General features: G+C 44.6%; 1 protein-coding gene across 3 annotated transcripts; it reads left to right on the top strand.

Moving 5' to 3' along the window:
- The first annotated feature begins 1,087 nt into the window (after window positions 1-1,087).
- ahcyl1 (adenosylhomocysteinase-like 1) lies at window positions 1,088-22,993 on the top strand. 3 transcript variants are annotated; one of them, XM_029124339.2, is made up of 16 exons: window positions 1,089-1,614; window positions 14,430-14,544; window positions 15,321-15,464; window positions 17,200-17,300; window positions 17,515-17,617; window positions 17,947-18,041; window positions 18,262-18,368; window positions 18,475-18,591; window positions 18,754-18,906; window positions 19,611-19,681; window positions 19,975-20,069; window positions 20,203-20,301; window positions 20,843-20,911; window positions 21,657-21,735; window positions 22,320-22,440; window positions 22,952-22,993. In XM_029124339.2, exons 1-16 carry the CDS (start codon window positions 1,423-1,425, stop codon window positions 22,956-22,958), a joined length of 1,668 nt encoding a protein of 555 aa, XP_028980172.1. In that variant the 5' UTR covers window positions 1,089-1,422; the 3' UTR covers window positions 22,959-22,993. The 3 variants fall into 3 exon arrangements, with proteins under 3 accessions (XP_028980173.1, XP_028980172.1, XP_028980174.1); XM_029124341.2 differs by lacking the exon at window positions 1,089-1,614 and adding an exon at window positions 10,517-10,732; XM_029124340.2 differs by lacking the exon at window positions 22,952-22,993 and having other exon boundaries at window positions 1,088-1,614; window positions 22,320-22,447.
- Window positions 22,994-23,903: the final 910 nt, after the last annotated feature.

Here is a 23,903-nt window from a genome sequence, read left to right as displayed (position 1 = left end):
AGCTGGCTGTCTTTTTTCCTCAAAAAATTTGTAACACAGTCTTCGAAATTAAGAACCGTGTACCGTAAAACATGGAGCAGGTGGACATATGGTTTGGGACTGTTTTGCTGTCACAGGTTGCCATCATTGAGTCAACCATGAATTCCATATTGTACCTGAGAGTTATTGAGCAGAATGTGAGGCCATCTGTCCAAAAGCTGTAGCTGAACAGGAAAATTATCCAAAATACACAAGCATAGCTACAACAAAAAGGCTCAAAAAGACTAAATGGAATGGCCAAATCAAAGCCCAAGTCCCAATCATATCAAAATGCTGTGGGGGGACATGAGGCACCTGTGCATCCAAGAAAACTCTTGAACATGACGTAGTTGAAGAAGGACTGTAAAAAAGAGGGGTCAAAAAATTTGACTACTGAGTGTCTATAAAGTGATTATGACTACAAGTCAATGCAAACTGGTAGACGGACCGGCGAGAAAGTTTCACTGGGGAGTATTTCAGGCATATTTGAAATATTAACTTAAAACTACCTGTACATGTCATTTTGTCTTTCATGCTATTAGTTCAGTAAACATATTTACAAATGACCCCTATGTGCTTTATGATGTCATGACCCATAGCAGAAGATTTTTACTGAGGCAACAGGAGAGCACATTTCTCTAGCAAGAAAAAACATACTCCTAATCTCAACAGGAAATTAGAACATTTTATTTTTAACAACTGCAAGGATGACCACAGTTATTTTACTTCTTGTAGGCCTACTTTATTGAGGTTTACGTCTGTGATTAGCATTAAGTTAATTAAGTTACATCAATATGCTCGAAGGTGTCGCTTTACATTATATTGACCATCAATATCGTTTACGTAAGCTGATGGCAATATACGAGACGTGAAAAAACCGGCCTCGCTAGTAAATTAACCTTTTATTCAGTGATGAATAATCACGAGATTATATCAAAACTGTATAAAAATTAGATGCCCTCAGTCCAGTATTCATTGGGCACAGAAGCGGTCTCTTTTCTTCTCGGCTGGCCATTTGAGGAAAGCGCCCCACACCCCGCCCACTCGTTCAGGTGACTGCTTTAACAAACCGCCCACTGTAGGATGCTGCGCTTGTGAACGACTACCGAATGTAACTGGTAAACCGGCCAATGAGAAAGTCACGACTGCAACTAGAATACCATACTCACAATACGCTACACGCCGATATTGATGTTCAGGATAGTACAAGGTCACGCTTTAGATCAGCAGAACAGCTGATACTGAAATAAATTAAAAAACGAACGAAGGGAAGCTCATAATCACTTCGACAAGAAGACAGGGGTGCGTGACTGCAGAGAGGAGAGACTTAGCTTACTTTTGCTACCAAGTCGGACATCATCACTACATTCCCACCAAGGAGGTCTGAATCACTTGAATGCAAAGATGACTGACGTGGTCGTAGACGGCAAGTTGGAGGCGGTGAAACAGGCAACGAAATATGTCAAAGAGACCGAAAACGTCGCGGAAAAATATTCTGCGATGACGGTCAGCAAAAACAGCGACATGAACATGAATGTGGGCGAATTGCAGTCCGCCGCATTTACTGCGGTGCCTACTCTGAAATCCGTCAAGAAGGTAAGAATCAAAGGCGTAGGCTGAACAATGCGCACGGTCGTCATCTTTCAACACAGTTTCTGATGATGTTGAGAAAACCGCATCTATGCGGGATGGACGGGTCGCAAGACTCCCTGAGATTGCGTAAAACAGCTTAAAGCAAAAACCTCAAATTGCATCTCAGACCTTGTGAAATATTAAATTAAATCATACAGTATGTTCAGTTTTCCTCCAATTATGTAACCCAGTAATATAGGTTTTATTTATACTGGGGGAATCCCTGTATGCATCCGGATCTTAGTGTCATCAGGACCCAATAAACCGTAGGACCTAGCACTTTAACACAGATAAAAAAGACAAAGAAACAAAGCTTTGTGAAGTAGCAGCCAATTAACTGCGTTATTAAGGCCAATGTCTTCGTCCTACGTTCAAAACTCAACTCTGTAGCCATATCCGTGCGGTCAGTCGTACGCGCTAAATTAGGATGTGATGTATTCAGACAAACTAAGTGCGACGGGCAATCATAACATTGCAGACTTCGGGCACCTGGCCTTGCAGTCAAATGCTGAAGCCCTTGGGATGGACGCGCGTTATGAGGCATCTGATGATAACGCCATACGCGCTCTTTCTGTCCACGATCGCTGTTTGAAGTGACACTTCAAAGTGCCTGACTTGGACAGGAGATCACCGGAGTGCCCGAGACTTTTACAGAACATCTGCTCTAAAGTTTTGTGGGGCTTTTGTGAGTAGATATAAACAGGACCGGCAGCCGAAATTAGTTCCAGTTCCAATTTTAGTCCACTTCAAACACTGGTGAAACGTATCACTTTATTCTGTATGTAATATTCTGGTTAAGAGTTTGCTGGTGGTAAAAATCTGTTTGTTTTTAATAACCTTGAATAACAAGTTGTACCAAAGAACATTTAGGGAATGTCCATCTTAGTAAACATTGTTACAGTTTACTAACAAAAATGTTATAAGCTGTTTATTAACATGAACATCTTCCTTGAATTAGCATACAATATGGAATTGGGCAATATCAAAATAAGATTGTTTCGTGCTGTACTTGGTTGTAGCTGCAACAAAACTAAGAGTCAGGTTTTCTTAGTCAAGTCTTCAGTAGCCCTTTTATTTCCATGATTTTTTAAAACCTATTTTCACATGGCACCATCTTGTCCCCCTGCTGTAGACTCATGATAGGCAATATGTGTAAAATATCAGACTGCAATACAATCACTGTATCAGATTGCAGTATGAATATAATCTCAAGAAATGCAATTGAAAACCAATATGTGTATATATCTTTAAATAATCTTAAGAATTGCAACACATATAACATCAACAACACGTAAGAATTGTAACAAAGTCATACAGTCAGGTCCCTGGCAACCCCCCCCCCCCCCCCCCGGTCAGAGTTATTATGGTATATAGTGATATTTGGAACGCCAACAAAACCACGAGCTGAATAAGCCCTGGATGCCGGAACCGATCCTAAAGCCCCAACCCGGGCCCTAAGACGTGCCTGACCTGGCCACATTCTGGGGGTCAAATTAAGACTGCAGGTGCAGTGCACGAGGTGATCAACAACGCACGTACGGCCTGATCGTCTGTGCAGTGTGATTGGTTTAATGAACATGCAGTAGGATGTTCATAGCATGTACACTGCCTGAGCTACACATCTACGATGCTGGATCACGACACGGCTGCGTTCCTGGTCTGCGCCCTCCGTCCGGCCCGCTGTTTGTCTTCCATCAGATATAGTGTACCAGAGATGGAATGGGGTACTAAAGCGAGAATGAAGCCTTAGGGGACCCCGTCTTTAGGTTCTGCCGCGGGCAAACACGGGCCTGGGTTGTGCAAAACAGATTTCACAGCTAACGACGTCACGGTAATGCAAACTGAACACTACGGCTGTCATTGTCTCCGACTCCGACATTGTCTCCGCGCCGCCTAAGGTCCGTCCGGGGATCTTCACACGGGCCGCAGGAGACCCTGTGTCGAGCTGATAACCGGGAGTCCCCAGTGGAATCACAAGTGCTGATCTCTGGTCAGTTTTGCCTGTTTGATAATAATGAACAAGAGTCCGGGCCTGATCTGGATGTTGGGATCGTGGGGTCACAATGTTTTGAGGAATGTGGACTGAGTCTTAGGGAATTCTATTTTACAAAGCCCTTGGTACATCAGTTGTCACGAGAACACCCAGAGGTGTTCTCGTGTGGCCTGTAAAGACACCCAGAGGAAAACCCCTGAGAGGCCAGGTGGTTCTGAGGTGCGGTCCAGGGGCTCAGATCCCCCTGATATTCAGCAAGACACCAGAAACATTTTAGGGAGCATTCCTTGGTATCCCAGGTATACCTCAACATAAAATTCAGATTGACTCTAATACTGGAAAGATGTGATGAAATGTTTTCGTTCTAGTTTCTAGCTGCTGTATTTAGCAGTACTTTAAGTTTATTTAGTGTCTTATCTGGGTTACCAGAGAGAAGAGCATTGCAGGAGTCTCATCTTGAAGTAACAAAGGCGTGGGTGAGCTTTTCTACACCATTTATTTGACAAACATTCCAGTTTTGGCACTGTTCTGGAGATGGAAATATATTACTCTTGAAATATGTTTTGTATTTTCATCAAAAGAGAGAAAAGGGTGCAGAGGTTTGTCAAGGTCCCTTGCAGTTTTGTGGGAGAGGAGTGTACAACTGTTTAAGTTCATTATGAGACCTGACAGCAAATGCCTTCGTTTCTTGGTGATGTCAAATGAGTGTTTGAAAGTACAAAAAAATTATAATAAATGTCTGTTATATATTCATATACGCTGAGTGCCTGCTGTTGTGAACAGATTAACTTTAATGGTTAATATAGCGGCGAAGATACAGTATTTGGCAGTTCAAAATATGTGTTGTATCATATCAAATTCAGCCTTATTATGGCTTTCGAATACCAAAGATATTTCCAATAGATATATAAGCAATGTTTTTATCTGATACACTAGTGTCTGTGTCTTTGAAACCAGAGGACCGTCAAGTGGTAAGTTCTTCACATTCCACTGGCCTGTTTTGTGCTCTCATCTAGCAATGTGTTTGTGTGTGTGTGTGTGTCTGTGTATTCATGCGTGTGTGTTTAGTGTGTATGTCTGTGTGTGTGTGTGCGTGTGAGTGTGTTTGTGAGTGTGTGTGGTTGAGATAGCACCCTATGGCTCCCTCTGTATTAATCTGGTTATACAATACAGCTCCCGGTGAGAATATGAATGCGTGGCTACGAATGAATTCATCATCATAACAGACACATTTAAGAGGTCAATGGAATGCCAAGTGGACATGCGTTAAGTCGGGGCAAAATGTATTTATTGTAACAGGGCCCACAGTGAGGTTCCTCAAATCCGGGTTCCGATGTAGGTTTCTGTGTCTGCCGTGAAGCATTTCAAAGTTGTCCTGTCAGGTTTAAATGATTGATAACTGCCATGTTCTGTTTATTTAAGCTGTTGGCATAGCTAGCAGCACAGAGATCAGTGGTACATATTTGTTTTTAGCTTTAATGGAGTTGATTTGTGTGATGATATTAACATTCGTTACACTGGGGTTGGCATACACACAAGCAATATGCTCAGATTTTTACCTCAACATGGTGTAACACACAAAAAAAAAGCCTACAGGCACCTTTTGCTGGGGGTCAATGAAGAGATTAGGTAATCTTTCCCCCGGGGCATCTTTCCCCTGACGCTTTTCCATGGCTTTTTGATTGTTTTTATCAACTCATGTTTCACTGATGTCTTTAATGCACCTACCCATTTATTTTTCAACTTTAGATAATGTGCCATAACCAATTTTGTCCCTCTGGGGCAGGGGGGGGGGACGATGACACATTTCTGTCTCACTGTGTACACGTACAAAATAATAATTCAAAGCAGCTTCATTTTTAGCCTGTGTCAGGCTGTGAATGTGTCGGGCCGTGAATGTGTCGGGCCGTGAATGTGTCGGGCCGTGAATGTGTCGGGCCGTGAATGTGTCGGGCCGTGAATGTGTCGGGCCGTGAATGTGTCGGGCCGTGAATGTGTCAGGCCGTGAATGTGTCAGTGTTCCGCCATCAGTGTTGTTATCTGACTCATTAACTGACTTGTCAACAAGGAGAAAGTAGTGAAAAGCTGGCAAACGTGACACAGCCATACTGACCCGTCCAGAAGTTTTCCCTTTTTAAGTAGCCGGCATTTACAATATTAGTGATCCCGATTGTCACCATATTGACGGTTTGCACGTTCATTGTGGGACTGATGACCAACTGAGAATTCGACTCCATGCTTCCTCTTTGAAAGTGTCGTGGAAAACCAAGTCCACAACGACTAAAACAAAAAGCACTTCAACTCAGGAACTTGTGAATCCAATAGACTTTAAAGCCAGGCCCTTCTGCAGATACACCCAAATTCTATGTTCAGGACCATGGCTTTTATACAAAATCTTCAAACATCACGCCATATGATCATCACCTTTGGGAGTCCCCTTTAAGGCGGGGTTTATCTCTTGCCCCTGTATCTTTATACCAAATCTTCAAATATCACGCCATCTGACCAACCATCACGCCATCTGACCATCCTTCTTTGGAAGTTCCCATCACTTCCTGAGTGTCCTTAACTTAACTTGAAGATCTCATGGTTCATGTTGGGGTCACACTTTCATTGAACTCAAAAAGCCATAAATATCAGGGCCATAAATATCTGGACACAGGATGCTGTTCTGCTGAATTGCACTATTATTGGTAAACCCCTGTGGAGCGTCAAGACCAATTGCCCCAATCTCAAGGCCATATGTTTTCTGAGGCCTTTCTGTGTGTGTGGGCTGCATCATCTAAGAACTCATAGTGTTTTTGGATCATTCGACAATGTCTGGTTGTCCTTGGGCTGTGAGGTCTATAATGCCAGCGACCATGGCAACAACGTGACTGAGTGACATAGGTGCAATTCATGAATCCTCTCTGGTTCCCAGGCAACCCCATGCACTATTACGTGAGAAGGATGCAATTTGTCACGCAGGCCAAGCCTCAACTGAGTCTTTATACTTGATACTGTCCACCCTTGCTGTCTTGCCAGGTGGGCTCTCATCGCCACTGGGATGCCCTCCCTCCAATGCCTTTCGGGGGAAGATGCACTGGCTTGTTGTTGACTCTCTGTTGTGCACTTGTGCAATTGGGCTGTACGCTGCTGGCAATACTTGGCCCTCATTCAGGGGGGTTGCGGTTGGTGGGTGTCCCTTTGGTTAATGCCTGGCAATGTGGGTGGATTGATTTCCTGCCTGTTGGGCCCTGTCCGGGGCCTCCCCCGGGTAGGGCCACAGTGTCACCGGACCCCCCCGTCTCAGTTCCAAGGTGTTACGCTGCTATATTATTGTGCTGGGGGATATGAGGAATGCACTTTCTAACTTTTCTCAGTCTCCTCCAGTTTTAAATTATAGGAGGAGATGAGGTCCTGGTCCACACCTGCGGAGTACCTGGTTTGGGAGGCCTGTTGCTGTCCCTGTCCTTGTCCACCTGGTCATACTTTTGACCTAGTCTAGAATCAAATAGACTCTGGACTTAGCCAAGAGAAATGTATTTATATTTATATACTCTTAATATCTCACCCGGCACAGCCAGACGAGGACTGGTCACCCCTCTGTGCCTGGGTCCTCTCTAGGTTTCTTCCTAAAATTCGGCCTTCTTAGGGAGTTTTTCCTAGCCACTGAAATCTAACACTACTGTTGTTTGCTCCTTGGGGTTTAAGGCCGGGTGTCTCTGTAAAGCACTTTGTGACAACTGCTGTTGTAAAAAGGGCTTCATAAATACATTTGATTGATTGATTTACCTACCTGGCAAAGACTTGTTGAGTTCTCAGGTCCTTGCCCTCTGAATTTGACTTAGGCTTTGACCTTGGGCTTTGACCTTAGGCTTTGACCTTGGGCCTTGACCTTAGGCTTTGACCTTGGGCCTTGACCTTAGGCTTTGACCTTGGGCCTTGACCTTAGGCTTTGACCTTGGGCCTTGACCTTAGGCTTTGACCTTGGGCATTCACTTTAGGCAGTGACCTTAGGCCTTGACTTGGGCCTTAACCTTGGGCATTGATCTACATACTCCCCTTCCATGTTTGTGGCTAAAAGAAAAACATCACAGGTGCAGACCTTATCATAAACACAGTGGTGTGAACCCTGCATGCTGATTGGCTGAAATTCATGGTATACCTCCGGTATGACCAATACTTTTTCTTTCTCCTTTTCTCCTTATGTTAGTAACCGCTTTCTAAAATCAATTAGGCAACATACCACAGCTAAGGGCTGTATTCAGGAACTCAGTGTTGCATCATGCCTATGAACAGCTCTTAGCTGTGATGTATTGGCCATAAACCACACCCGTTCATGCCTTATTGCTTAAATCTCTGTGTGTGGAGACACCACCGGGTCACTCAGCCATACCAGCAGCCGTCTGGTAATAAAGGTCTTTGAAGGTCGTAGAGTTTGAAGGTCGTAGAGTTTGGGTGAGAAGGGGTTCTTTATCAGGCTGATAACGAGTGTTTTTCACAACACTAGTTGGGTCTAATCTGTGATCTCTAATCTGTGGATCATAGACACAGGGGACACCTTGGTCCGGTGTGTTTTTTATTAGTGGTAGATAAAAAGAGAAAGAGGAAGGAAGAGGACGAGGAAGGAAGAGAGAAAGGCCAAGAGAGGGAGTGTGCATCTTCTTCGTCTTCTGCATATTTTCTTTGTCGCTCAGTCAGATTTCAGTGTGCTTGTGATTGGTCAGTGTCTGGGGATTATGCCTCCTTCCTGTCCTGTGATTGGTCAGTGTCTGGGGATTATGCCTCCTTCCTGTCCTGTGATTGGTCAGTGTCTGGGGATTATGCCTCCTTCCTGTCCTGTGTGTCAGATGGTGTGCTGGTATTAGCGGAATCGTCCCCTTAAGTGGGTTTAATGTTATTCTATACTTAGGCTGTACCTTCTATCGACAATCACCAGGGGATTGTTCAAACCCGGCGGGTCACGCTCTGTGATCTGCCTGGGCGTTTTAAGAAACGCACAGAAGGTTTTTTAGCGACAGGGTGGCTGTGAAAGCTGGATTGGATGCTCTGGCCCTGTTGATGCGGAAGATGTTCATTCGGGTCACTCGGCCGCATGCTAAAGTCCTAACAGGATCCTGAAGAACGATGAGACGGCCCTTGAGACGGCCTACACGGAGGAGGCGGAAGAGCTGATTGGGAATCCACTCAACACTGAGGGGAAGAAGGCCTGTCTCTCAACTGGCTGAAGACATTTGGCGTATCACTGAGGAGACTTCAACAGATGCACCATCGAGGGCATAACATCAGGCTCCATCGCCATCTGGTAGTGGGCGATCGAACGGCTCCTCGCGGGTTGCTAAGGTCAGCCCAATGAACCTTCAGGGTCCCTCCAGGACATGTAACTCCCAGTTATGGGGGCCGTTCATTCCGCCACTGTCGAGCGAACAGACAGGATACAGTGTCACAACCACTCATCATTCACACAGTCAATCACGCACACCCTCCATGGACACACACAGGCTGTCTTCACTTAACACGCACACATTCCCCCACGCTCATGCACACATTTAGTCCACGCTACAGTACCAAGGTCATGCTGGACTCTTGTCACTTTCCCTTCGTATCCTTTGAATTTTTATATTTTTACCAACACACAAAACACTATTGGATGATTGATTTTATTGCATTTTTAATAAGGCATTGTTGTACTTATTTTGTTTTATTTTAGAGTTTATACAATTGCATTGTTTAGGGGTCAAAACATGAAGATGCTACAACATCTGTTTGTGTGCGAACAATAAAATGTTGAAAACTGAAATGTATACTGTGCAATGTTGTCATGGCTACTTAAAACAGAAAGATCTGGAAATGGTTGTTGGATACACAGTTAACCTCTGGGACCAAGATAGGAGTCATTATCTGTTGGACAACATAACTAGATCAGAGACCAGGCCTACTCTGTACCAGGCCTGGCCAGTACCAGTCCTAGTTAGTACCAGGGCTAGGCAGGACCAGTGCTTGTCATTACCAGTCGTAGTTAGTACCAGGGCTAGGCAGGACCAGTGCTTGTCAGTACCAGTCCTAGTTAGTACCAGGGCTAGGCAGGACCAGTGCTTGGCAGTACCAGGGCTAGGCAGCACCAGTGCTAGGCTGTACCAGGGCTTGTCAGTACCAGTGCTAGGCAGTACCAGTGTTAGGCTGTACCAATGCTAGGCAGTACCAGTGCTAGGCAGTACCAGTGCTAGGCTGTACCAGGGCAAGGCAGTACCAGTGCTAGGCTGTACCAGGGCTAGGGTATAAAGGACAAACACATTTGGAACACGGCTTTAGGATTTGGATATTCAGCACAGACTTGGAACCAGGCAAGCAGGCTTATGGGAACTAAATCCCCTTTTTATTAGCTAGGAGGCATGTCTGGAAACGCAGCAGGAAAGTATGAGCGATTGGCAATGTCTTCATGTAGGTTACGGCAGAAGAAGGTCTGCAGTGTAGCGTTTGTGTATATGTGAAGTTATGTGTGAGTGTTTATGTATACAGTATCTCACAAAAGTGAGTACACCCCTCACATTTGTGCAAATGTTTGATTATATCTTTTTACTCACTTTTGTTGCCAGCGGTTTAGACATTCATGTCTGTGTGTTGAGTTATTTTGAGTTACTACTTTACATCGTAGCAAAGTGTCCTTTCTGCAGTGTTGTCTCATGATAAAATGTGAGGGGTGTACTCACTTTTGTGAGATGCTGTATGTCGGTGTGTTTGTGGTATGTGGGACTCCAGCTAGCTTGCAGTTACCGTGAAAATGAGAGAGATCACAAGAGGGAGAGAGGAGGGACGGCAAAGGTTAGATAGCTGAGCCACCCGCCCGCTCCTACACGTTGTCCATTGGAAACGATGGTACGCTCCACGCGGAATCCTCCCCCAGTCTGTCCAGTCGGGGAGTGAACGAGTGTGTGTGCTCAGTAATAACAACAAGTACGCCTCAGTCCCTCAGACACAGAGGACTGAGGCAGGGCGAGAGACAGAGAGCGATCAAGGCTGAGCATGGAGAAGGACAGAGAGGCAGCAGTCACACACAGCAACCCACAGCATGGTTTTGGGCCGGGGCATCGGCACGGGATGGAGCGGGTAAGTTACCTGCTCTTAGGGGACGTACGGTAATCGGAGTCCCCCGCGCCTACAGTATTTAAGGTAGAAAAGCAAAATACTTGTGGACCCATGAACTGTTTTTCAATTATGTTTCAGTGTTTTAGTTCAAGGCATTTATTTAAGTATCATCAGATGCTCTATGAAATATTTTTTAAACACTTTTCCCCCTGTTTTTTTCGTTTGGTTTCAAGTGATGGTTAAGATTTTGGGGAAAAGAGGGAGAAGGGAGACTTTCCTTCCACATTCAACGTAACACCCTTCTGATTGGAGGGGAGCTCCCACCGTGAGCGATTGGTGTTAACTGCCTCGTTCAGAGACAGAACTACAGGTGTTTTTACATTGTCGGTTGGGGGAACTGACCCGGCAGCCTTTTGGTTGCTTGTCTGATGCTTCACCCACTGGATCGCTCGGCCCGGTGGATAGACAAGACAATACTGTAGAGGGGTTCTGCTCTATTCTGATCTGACTGGGTCTAACACTTGAATTTAATCACTGGACATCTTTTCAAGTTTGACTCTCAACTGAATCGTAGTAGATTAGAACGAGTTGTCAGGAAGCTGATTACAGGTGGGGGTCAGATAGAGGTCAGGGCGTAGAATGACTGCTCTAATTTAGCTAGTGATCTGTGTTACGGTTGCAGGTATCTGCGGTTAACAGTCTTTGTGTTTTATCAGCATTAATGTTTGTTAAATACAGGTCATTTATATAATTTGGGGGGGATTTAAAAAATACGTTTTAATGTACTATAATGGTAATGAAATTGAAATTCACATTAAATACATTGGAGTTCAAATGATTCAGTTTCAGATCTGGAGAACCTAACAATGACCGGGTATTGCATTTAGCTCCAGGAATGCTGAATCATTCTGTATAGCCTACTTGCTAATGTAAAGCAAACACCAAATGCTTATCCACAAAAATGTGAGTCAGAGCACACAGGCCAGTAAGGATACACACCCAGCTGCCAAAACAATGTCACGCAGCGTTCTTCACGTCCTGCTGTGTTTTTTTAAAACAGCCTCTCCAGTTTCACTCCTCTCATGGATTACTTATACCAAGGTTATGAAAGTCCAGTGTAGTTGAAAGGTTAACCTGTATAGTTCTGGGATACCCCACTGCTCGCTGTTAGAAGTGTTTACCAGCCTTCAATCTGCAAGACTGTTTCAGACGGACACTGTTAATACTAAGGGATTTGTTACGCTGAAAGTACTGGCGACTGAGCTCTCACCAACATGATGGAAACCAAAGCTTCATTTTGCAGGTGCATTAAGACAGAGTGTCTGTACACTGTGTGGGTGATAGTGCTGGACAGACAAGAACGGGTGACTCTATCCTGAACAGTGTTCATTTCACGCCTATATTTTACCCATAATATCCCACTTCCTGCTGTTAGTTGAGCTTTCCTGGTTGTCTGCCTGCGGTCTTGTGTGTTCTGTCAACTCGCTGGCTCCACACATCTTGTTGTCAGTCCAAACACTAGCGCCTGGGTTTTCGGGGTCAGGATTTTTCAGTGACTCTTCTGGAGGCCTATCTGCCCTCAAAGCAGGAATTATGTAATTGGCTGCCAGTGGTTAGGGCAGAGCTTACGTTTTCAGCAGGCTGCATGTTCAGAGAGGACAGGGTTAGTTATTGTGCTTCCCCTAAACCCTAATCCCACATCAACCAGTTGACCCATTAAATAATCACTGACTCTACCATCTATACCAGTCATGTCATTTTCAGATCCATCTCCGGGAAACAGATTAATAAGAAAAATAATGTTTCAACGGTCAATAAACCTAGTTCACTTTTATCAAATTCAAAGGTTTTTCAAATAATCCAATTTGTGGGGAGTACGATATCTCCAGTTCTCCAGACAGTATTCTGGGAAAACAACATCATTTTGGGAAAGTTCCCGTAACTACACTGCTATAGACTATACTTGAGGCTTTCTTACGACTGGATGTCCCGGGTCCAGGAAGTTGTTATCTCTTCAGTTGTGTACAGTGTTTGTGTTCTTGCGGTAATCATGAGTGTCCTGGATGGTTCAGCAGGTCTCTGAGTGTTGCCTCCAGTATTAAAGCTTTGGCCTTTAAGCACATTCTCATCTCTGCCATTCGCTGCTCTGTCAAGAAATGCCCACAACTATATTTAGATAAGAATGCCCGTGTATTACTGTATCAGATCCTGTAAGGTAAGCTTTTGATTTCATGCATTCACCAATGATTGATACCATATTATTTGGTTCGATTTGGTTAAATAAGGTAGGCACTAGGGGAAGGGGTCGACGTTTGCCACTCAGAAATACTCCTGATAACGTTTTGGTGGACAGTGTGGTTGGAGGTCACCAATAACTTGGTGGACGTCATCACATTTACTGATCCTTGAGTAAAATGTCATATATGTGATTACCAGTATTTCCACACAAGATATTTCAGTCCCTGTCCCTGTTTTTTGGTCATTGTGCCGAAATAATGATAATAGAAGCTACCAACAAAAAAAGCAAGGCAGATGATTAGCATATCTACCAGATACATACTCCAGGTCAAGTCTGTTTTTCGACAATGATCTGTTGATGGGTGTGTGTGTGTGTGTGTGTGTGTGTGCGCACTTTCAGGAAGTGTGTCTGCGTAGATTGACTTCGTCACAGTGGAACAGAGTGTGTCTACATAGAATCCAGTGGATTAGTAAAATCTCTATTTTTTTATCTGCTTTTATTGTTTATAAGTTCGTATTATATAAGTTCTGGCTCGGTCAAATACAATCTGGTTATCTCTATGTATTTCCATTAATCTATGAGTTTGTTCAACACTTTCTCAGAGAAAAGAGATTAAATGCCTTGCTATGTTTTTATGGGATGTGTCATCATGCCAATGACTAGCCCCTGTGTTTGGGGTAGTCATGTGACGCAGCCAGGTTTTATCCAGTATTTCCTGCAAGGATAAGCCTTGGACAAAAATGAAAATAACCCAAGATATACATAATTGTCTCACGATGGGGGCTGGACCATCTTGCACCTGAAAAAAAAAACGGGATGCTCTGAAGAAGAAGAAGAAAAAATTAAGATAAATCATCAGATGATTGTGAAGAAACTGGGTCCTTCTGTTTGACACACCTACATGTCTATGGAAACCAAATGGCAAAACCTGTCCTAAGATGACTAAGATACTCTGACCTGTCCTGGGTTCCTAGTGATACACGCCAGCATAACAACCTGAACAACAAAACACGAGTTACAGGAAGTTTAAAAATAGATTTTAGGCCTGTTGTAAAAATCCACATAGATGTATATTCTGAGTGTAAATATAGCAACCTCTAGTGAAACCCAGTGAGAGAGAGCTCCTTCCTCCGCTAGATTTGTCCGTTGAGGGTAATTGACAAGAGAGGAAAGGCATTAGGCCTATTTTATTTGGCACTCTGGAACTGACTTTGCCAACTAATTTGGTTCGATGAAGGAAAGTGTACTTATATTATGATTGTCAGATGTTGGTTTTCCAAGACACCTTAAGAGGAATGCACTTATTGTAAGTCGCTCTGGATAAGAGCGGCTGTGGAATGACTAAAATGTAAATGTTATTTTCCCTTAAAATATTCGTAGTATTTTACTTTATGTTTACATATAGCTTTTGGCCACCACAGTAGTATGTTACTTCCTGTTTACACCACAGGCTCATTGAGGTTCCTTCTTCTTCTTCAGATCCAGTTTGCCAACGCGGAGGATAAACAGGAGTTCCAGAAGTATCCCACCAAAGCCGGCCGGCGCTCCCTCTCCCGCTCCATCTCCCAGTCCTCCACAGACAGCTACAGTTCAGGTAGACACTCCCACACACCCACACACACCCACACACACAGGTACGCACACACACACATCCACACACCCACACACATCCACACTCACACGCACACACACACACACACACACACACACACGTACGCACACACACACACACACATCCACACACACACACTCACACACACACATCCACACACACACACACACATCCACACACACACGAACGCACACACACACACATACCCACACGCACAGGTACGCCCACACACACATCCACACACATCCACACGCACGCACACACACACACGCACACACACACACATCTACACACCCACACGCACACACACACACATGCACATACACACACACAGACACACACAACCACACACGCACGCACACACACCCACACACACGCGTACGCACGCACGCATGCACACACACATGCACACACATTGTAAAGACACATACTATACATGCATGCACACACACACACTCCAACAGAAGAAGTTCTGGAGATTTCCATGGTTGTAAAAGTCCTTAAGTGTCAGGTACATTTTACCAAAACTCATCTTGTCTCATTCAACTTATTTCAAATTGTCCTTATTAAGCTATTAGCCCAGTTCATCCCACTACTCCAGAGTAGTGCCCCAGAAGTCATATTTTATTATTTAGGTCACATTTTATCTCTCTGTATGACTTTACTGTAATGGAAGGGTTGTAGATGTTGCTATGGCGATTATGATTGTTTGTGTCTGATTCGTAGTCTTCCTCTTTCCCGCCACGTTGTCTCCCCAGCTGCCTCATACTCCGACAGCTCTGACGACGAGACGTCCCCCAGGGACAAGGTCCAGACCAACTCCACTGGAAGCAGTGACTTCTGCGTGAAAAATGTCAAACAGGCTGAGTTTGGGAGGAGGGAGATCGAGATCGCAGAGCAAGGTGAGGCCTCGCCACCACGCTTTCCCCAAGTTCCACTTTATTTGTCGTCACCCTTTAACGGGCAGGGTTATGGGCAATGGAATGCTTCGTTTCCCCAAAAAAACACAAGTAATACAGTATAATACAGTTAATATATAAGAAGAAATAAAAAGATTGTGTCAGTATTACAGCAGCTTGTTAAGCAGGGTTCAGCATTCAGATGGTAATGTTATTTCCTCTGGTGCAATAGTGCATTATGAAAGGATGAAGAAGGCATGATGAAATGTCAGATGTGCGGTAGATACAATAGAATGAGTATTTACATAATATTACCAAAAATCGCTGACTAGTTCAATACCACCGCAGTAATCAATGATGTGTTACATGTGCAATAGATGCAGCAGAATGCAATAGATGCAGCAGAATGCAATAGATGCAGCAGAATGCAATAGATGCAGCAGAATGCAATAGATGCAGCAGAATGACTATGTACATAGTCACAGGTCCAATACAGCTCACATTGGCTTGCTACAGCGGACCGAGAGTGTGGAAGGGTTCTGACTGTTGTTGGTAACAGAGATGCTCGGAAACAAGTGACAAACTCTTTAATCCAATTCAAGACTTTTAGAATGATTTGGTTCATGGGTAGTAGTGATGGTTGTAGTCATGGTTGTGAATCCACAGGTAATCAATGTTAGCTTCTTTGTTCTTGAGATGCAGAAAAGGCTATTTCTTCTTGAAATTGTTTATTACTAAAGAACACTATTATGTGTTGTGTCAAAAACCGATGTTAAGCCTCAGACAGCCTCACACATCTTTACACAGCCTCAGACAGCCTCCTGTGTGTTGTGTCTGTGATTGTTGTTGAAGTCATGGAACGGGTCAGGGTCTGTGGACAATGGTGTCCAGGGAAACGAGCCTGAGGCTTCGTCTGTCTGTACAGTGTGTCTCTGACGTCACCCTTTGTCCTCTCTCCTCTTTATTCATCTGTCCCTCCTTCCGTTTCCCTCCTCCCTTTCCCTATTCTCTCGCTTTATCTGTCCTCTCCCTCTCTCCCCTCCCTTGGCCTGGGCAAACCTTTGTGATGAGACTGTTGGCTGTTCAACAGCTGTTGCTGACACTGATGTGGTAGTTTACACCTCTGCTGTCGTCCTGCAGGCGTATGTTGTTGTAATGTTATGGCACTGGCATTAACCTCAGGCGTATGTTGTTGTAATGTTATGGCACTGGCATTAACCTCAGGCGTATGTTGTTGTAATGTTATGGCACTGGCATTAACCTCAGGCGTATGTTGTTGTAATGTTATGGCACTGGCATTAACCTCAGGCGTATGTTGTTGTAATGTTATGGCACTGGCATTAACCTCAGGCGTATGTTGTTGTAATGTTGTGACACTGACATTAACCTCAGGATATTCCTCCTGTTTAAATACAGGTTAAATAAATCATGAAAGTACCTTCTGGTTTTTTATGACATCAGCTCCCTCTGTCATGACATTTTGGTCTTTGTGCACTTTACTGTGCCACTCTCTAAACCCTTAACATGCTGACATTTTAACAGACACTCTTATCCAGACCAACTTGATCAATTTGGGTTGAGCGCCTTGCTTAAGAACACATCAACTGATTTTTCACCTTGTCGATCGAGGATTCAAACCAGCGATGTAACGACCCACCCTGTCTCTCCCCTCGTCTTCCATCCCTTTCTCTGTCTCTTTTCTCTCCCCTCTCCCCCTCATATGCCCCTCACCCCACAGATATGTCAGCCCTGATCTCTTTGAGGAAGAGAGCTCAAGGAGAGAAGCCTCTAGCTGGAGCCAAGATTGTCGGCTGTACCCACATCACAGCCCAGACCGCAGTAGGTTGTCTTGCTGTTTCTGCCCACCGTGTAACATCTTAGATCATACAGTCTTTACCACTGTTGACATTAAAAGCATTTCGAACAAGAGGTGATTTTTTATGTTGTCCAGCCTCTAGACATCCTTCAACTACATCAGTGTGAGCACTCATTGATTGTGTGTGTTTGTCTGCACATCTGTCTGTGTGTGTGTGTGTGTGTGTTGTCTCCCCAGGTTCTGATTGAGACTCTGGTAGCTCTGGGGGCTCAGTGTCGTTGGACAGCCTGTAACATCTACTCTACTCAGAATGAAGTGGCCGCTGCCCTGGCAGAGACCGGTGGGGTCACAAACACTTTACCTCATACATGTTTCTCTCCTTGCTCTGTTCCCTCCCTGCTTTCCTTCTGAGCCTCTATTGGTCCCTATGCTCTCCTTCTGAGGCTCTATTGGTCCCTCTCTGCTCTCCTTCTGAGCCTCTATTGGTCCCTCTGCTCTCCTTCTGAGGCTCTTTTTTCCTCTTTCTCTCCAACTTCCCTTTACTTTTGTCTCGATCCCTCTCACCCCCTCTTCGTCCCTCCCTCTCTCTCTTCATCCCTCCCTACCTCGCTCTCTCTCACAGCCATGGATGAGTGTTCTCCTCATCCACTGATTCCTGCCCCTGCACAGGTGTTCCTGTGTTTGCGTGGAAGGGTGAGTCAGAGGATGACTTCTGGTGGTGCATCGACCGCTGTGTCAACGCCGAGGGTTGGCAGGCCAACATGGTGAGTTATCGCCATCCCATATTAATCTATTTAATCCCATAGGCACCAGACTGATGTTTCCCTCTAGACACAACTCAAATAATCACACAGTCGCCAGTGACTCCGCACGGCGTGCATGTGTCGTGCGTTTTGTCGTCCGGCGGGTGTTCACGGCACGTCAGCTCGCCGCGGAGGTCGACTGGCTCATGTGTCACCTGGTCTGTTTTCATTGTGCCGTCAGATCCTCGACGACGGAGGGGATCTGACCCACTGGGTTTATAAGAAGTACCCCAGCGTCTTCAAGAAAGCTCGGGGCATCGTTGAGGAGAGTGTCACTGGAGTGCACAGGTGAGAAAAACCCTGCCTGTGTGCTGCCTGGGGGGGGGGGGGGGGGCGGACTTCATCCCTGGTCGTCTAACGCCCGGGTTCTCCACCTGCCGGACTTCATCCTCAGGTTGTACCAGCTGTCCAAGGCGGGGAAGCTGTGTGTCCCAGCCATGAACGTCAACGACTCAGTGACCAAGCAGAAGTTTGACAACCTCTACTGCTGCCGGGAGTCCATCCTGGACGGGTGAGACGCCGATGTCACGAAGAATAATATTTGTGACGTTTTTCTTTCTTTTAATACCATGACACATATGTCACACGTAGTTTGCCATGCCATTGGTCGTCGTCACTCCCATGTGAATTGTCCACCTTGTGACATCGGCCGTGTCTTCGCCGTGCGCTGCAGGTTGAAGAGGACGACGGACGTGATGTTCGGGGGCAAACAGGTGGTGGTTTGTGGTTACGGGGAGGTCGGGAAAGGCTGCTGCTCGGCTCTCAAGGCCCTGGGATCCATTGTCTGCATCACGGAGATTGACCCCATATGTGCCCTGCAAGGCTGGTGAGTGTTGGGACCCTTGACACCAGATTAAACACTGCCCTGGGTCCTTATTCGGACAGTAAAGTATCTCTTATACTTTTATCTCCTCACTCCAAAATTCTGAACTCTTAAAACAGTTTGGCAATCTCAGGTATTTGTGTACATATTGGTTTCTCCGTTTAGAACAGACAGCTGTTTGTTTAAGTTGTGTATGTATTTCGGGTCACGGGTCACAAAAAATATTGAGACACTATTGGCTTGATGGGTTTTGGTATGTAGTTGGCTGTGTTCTCATCATTTGTGTGGACATAAGAGAGCTTGATTCTAGGCTTTGTGTTTGCCTTTGGAGTGTGGACCAATGAGGAAGCCAGTACGAGGCTGAAAAATCTGAATCGATCAGAAACATCCAAAGCATTAGACTTAATGCAAATAACAGTTTGGAACATCGTTAAAATAAAGGAAAACACCGGTAAGATGAGCAATCGCAAAGAAAACGTCTACAGCGATCGCTGAAAAAAACCAAGAACGGTCTAACAGATTAGGAACGTTCTCAGGAGGGACGCCAAAAACTCTTCCCTGTTCCAGTAATTACAGAGGGCATTTTATTAGTATCAGCAGATTGAAACCTTCCCTGTAACAAAAGCCAGATGTCTCAGAACATCAGACTGTGGATTATGTTCATTTAAAGCTGATCACACAATCCTAATCTTTTGTTAACCACACAGCATGGATGGGTTTCGGGTGGTGAAGCTCAACGAAGTAATTCGCCAGATGGATTTAGTGATTACCTGCACAGGTAGGCCACAGTAGAAAACATCACTCACCATGCTTACTGTATTAAACAGCATGGTCTGTGACTTCACAGCTCATTCATTATGCTTCTTTTCACTGATTACTTCACCACCAGTATCGATTCATATTCCCATCTGAGCTTAGAGGAATAACTACAACAATTTTATTGCTTTATACATATTTAACTTTTTCACTGTACTCTACATTTAATTGCCTTGGTTTTTGTTGTTGTCCTGAAGATGTTGTTGTTGTCTTGATGTGTGTGTTGTTGTCGTCGTGGGCGTTGTCGTCACCCAGGCAACAAGAACGTGGTTACCAGGGAACAGCTGGACCGGATGAAGAACGGCTGCATAGTATGTAACATGGGACACTCCAACACCGAGATCGATGTGGTGAGTTACGGCAGCTGCCCGTGTCTGTGGTGTCTGTGGAGTCTGTGGTGTCTGTGGAGTCTGTGGTGTCTGTGGAGTCTGTGGTGTCTGTGGTGTCTGTGGTGTCTGTGACCCTGGTCTTTCTCCCCACCAGGCAAGTCTACGGAGCCCTGAGCTCACCTGGGAGAGGGTACGTTCCCAGGTTGACCATGTGATCTGGCCCGATGGCAAGAGGGTTGTCCTGCTGGCTGAGGTATGGGAAGCACACACACACACTCACGCACACACGCACGCACACACACGCACACACGCATGCACACACACACACACACACACAGTGTAACCTGAACAGTTGGCTGTTGCCTGACCTGGAATACAAACTGGATTGTTCATTTTTGTTTTCAACAGTGTTTGCACTAGTGATAGTGAACCCTGTTTTTGTCATTTAAACTCAGTGCTACAAACTATTGTTGGAGGGCGAGAGGTTTCTCGCAATAAGCAGTGCTTATTGAAGACTTCAGGTTTCCATTGAAAACTTCAGGTTTCCATTGAAAACTTCAGGTTTCCATTGAAAACTTCAGGTTTCCATTGAAATTAAACACTGTAGTATTAAGAGCTTTGTTTTTCTATGGTGAATCATTCAGTGTCCACTCAGAGGGTTTGGTTTCACATCCATGTGTTATTCTTAGGTATTATTAGTACTGAATAGCAACTTAAGGACTGGAATCATTTTGATTCCACATTTCTCTGAGAAGGGCTGCATAACTGACAGGCTGTGTGTTTGTGTACCTCAGGGTCGTCTGCTGAACCTGAGCTGTTCCACAGTACCGACGTTTGTCCTGTCGATCACAGCCACCACTCAGGTGAGTCATATCAGTTAGCTTAGATGATGTGGTGGTTTGCATACACACACACAGCCAGACCGACCTGTTTTAATTCCCAAATATATTTTCATTTTCTGGTGCCTTGCAATAGTTGTAAATAGAAACAATATGTAAATCTCACAGAAATTGAATCCGAGGTGTTTGTCCATCATTATTATATGTAATACCAGTATTTGACTTGCTACATGTGATTATTTCGGAAGTTGGAACTATTTATAGTTGGGTGCATGAGCTCCTTTGAACTTTTCAGACCATATTGTTTAAAAGATAGGGGAACTAAAGTAATAAAACATTTATGGTGCTGCTACTCAGTCAGATCAAACGCTGTCTCATACACTCTACAGAAGATAGAAAAACGCAGTCTTGAATTAAACCAGCTGACTATAGATGCCACATCTTAATTTGAGCCAGTTTCACACAGACAGAATCCTCCGGCACCAAGGAAAGTATGTGGATTATAATGACTAGAGGTTTTTGTTAGGGGTCGATGCATTTTGCGTTAGACAAATCAAATCCCAAATGTTAATGAAGCCCTATAAACCTCTGAATACTCTCCGAGTTTGCATTCATTGCTGTGCTGGAAACAAAAACGTGCCGCAATAAGACGATCAAATGTGGACGATGCACCAGTCTCACTGCGTTCGTTCCGCTGTCACCTGAGCCACGTGAGAACGGGAGGCCTGGCAGCGCTGCGCCTCACCAGGGTTCTCCTCCTCTCCCCTAGGCCCTGGCTCTGATTGAGCTGTTCAATGCTCCGGAGGGACGCTACAAACAGGACGTATACCTGCTGCCTAAGAAGATGGGTATGACAGCTTTGTATCTCACACTATTCCCTATGTGAAAGTATTTACAGTGAACTTCTATTTGGATGCGTCTTTGCTCGGCACACTGGACAAGTCATCTCTGACAGTGGCTCGTTGATTAAAATCTTAACGGATAGAAACACATTCTTCATGCGGGTACATTGCATTCAATCGCAGTTTGTTGTTTATGTCTCACTGCTGCCACCTAGTGATTTAACATAAAACTTACTTTTCACACAAACACAAGTTTGAGCCGTAAAGATGGACAAAGGTGTGGTCTTAGATTCTGTCCCAATGATAGTCAATTTTGGTAGAAATCAGTGGGCTAAACCCTCCAGATAACATGGCCAAGCAGAACTTAAAGAGGAATCGGCCAATGGTCCGTGCTTGAATGATTTTCTTAGAAATACGTCCTCAAACCATCTCTGTGCTTTGAGTAAATGTGTGTCCCAAATGGCAGCCTAATCCCGATATATTGCACTACACCTCTGTGGTCCGTGATTAAAGATCGAAATGCACTACATAGTTGAATTGGGTGCCAGGTGAGACAGAATCAATACATTCCAGCTCTATGTTCTACCCAGATGAGTACGTGGCCAGCTTGCACCTGTCCAACTTCGATGCGCACCTGACCGAGCTGTCTGACGAGCAGGCCAAATACATGGGCCTGAATAAGAACGGACCCTTCAAGCCCAACTACTACAGGTACTGAGACCGTGTGCAGGCCGTTCTATAACCAGCTCTGGGACTGGGTTGTAGTGAGGCCTTCTGTGAAAGGCAAACTAAGCAATCCAAACAGATGAAAACAGTACACAGAGGGAGGCAGGGAAAGGGGAGGGCACAGCCTGGTGGTTGGTGGAGCACTGGGACAACCAGGAAGTGACAGTCTGCTACTTCAGCCTTGGCCAGTCTGTGATATGGTTAATGGGGCCCAAAAACAAACCCTGTGCCCAAAACGACAGAATATCTTTTAGGCAAAAACAAAGTAATTTGCTCTGGAAATTAAACAGTGAAAACCTCCCTTTGGGGTTCTGTGAAAACAGGGTTTTGGGTTCTGTATAAAGACTGTTTAGGGTTCTGTGAACGATACATGGAACATCTTGTGAGGCAGCAAGTCATGGCACTGACATTGGTTTTAGTTTGTGTGTAGACTGATTTAATCAAACTAGGAAGTGTCTGTTGTTAATGAAACCCGATCCCATGTCTACTCTTCAAGGTATTGATGGGGAACGAACAATGACCAGAGGCCGGCAACCAACAAAATCTGGGGTAAAAACGAAGACAAAATCTTTATTTTCTAAGTTGTTACAAAAGGGAAGATGTAGTCTTATATTTTGCTTGTCACGCTAAATGGAACCGGTATTATTACCACTTTCATATAATATTGATAAAATATCTACTAGTCAGTCAGTTATAATTCCATGCATTTTAGGCACCTGAAACAAGAACAGAGACCTGTGGTGTGTTCTAAACAGCACCCTATTTCCTAATGAACACCTGTTAGTAATGCACTTCATCTAGGACACCATTCTGGAATACACACCAAGAGTAGTAACCAATAAAAAAAAATGTCTGTAATATATTTTAAAAAATAGTGTGCTTGCTTGCTTTGTTACTTTTCACTTTGTAAGTGTTTGTCTGGACGCTAATGCCACATTTTACTTGTTGCAAAATCACAATGTTAATTAACGTCGAGTCACTGTGCTGTAATGTATTTGCTCCTGAACGTAATTTATTACGGTGCCAAATTATTGGCAGTGCGTAGAGGGTAAGAGGGATGTTTCCTATTACTGTGTATCACGACCCCCCCCCCCCCCCCCCCCCCCACACACACACACACACACACATTGCCAGCGCTCTGGCATCTTAAATAAAGTACATTCCGTGAGCCAGAATTGAGGTTGGTAGCGCAATTGCTGTAATTGTATGTCTTGAAACTGGTTTCGATAAGTGTTTCATAATTGAAACCAAGCATCGATGGATCTGATTGGAAACGCATACGCTTGCTATAGTCCATAGTGGGAACGTGCCTTCCGAGCCTTCTTGCTTCTCAGTTAACTTCATTGTTATCAGTTAATTATTTGAGATACCATTTATGAGAAATGTCAATATTTTGTCTGTTCTATTATAGGCCTGCATTTTCCTCGTATGCGTAATTTCGTAGAAAT

Source organism: Esox lucius, chromosome 12 (assembly GCF_011004845.1).
Source record: "Esox lucius isolate fEsoLuc1 chromosome 12, fEsoLuc1.pri, whole genome shotgun sequence".
NCBI classification, from domain to species: Eukaryota; Metazoa; Chordata; class Actinopteri; order Esociformes; family Esocidae; genus Esox; species Esox lucius.
This window is presented reverse-complemented; position numbering and strand designations above follow the sequence as displayed.

Bases quoted from the DNA above. Each gene is read 5' to 3' on its own strand.
- ahcyl1 (XM_029124339.2), top strand. From the start codon at position 1,423: ATGACTGACGTGGTCGTAGACGGCAAGTTGGAGGCGGTGAAACAGGCA. The intron at 17,301-17,514 runs GTAGGTTGTCTT...TTGTCTCCCCAG, and splicing joins ACATCACAGCCCAGACCGCA to GTTCTGATTGAGACTCTGGT. The intron at 20,302-20,842 runs GTATGGGAAGCA...TGTGTACCTCAG, and splicing joins GGGTTGTCCTGCTGGCTGAG to GGTCGTCTGCTGAACCTGAG.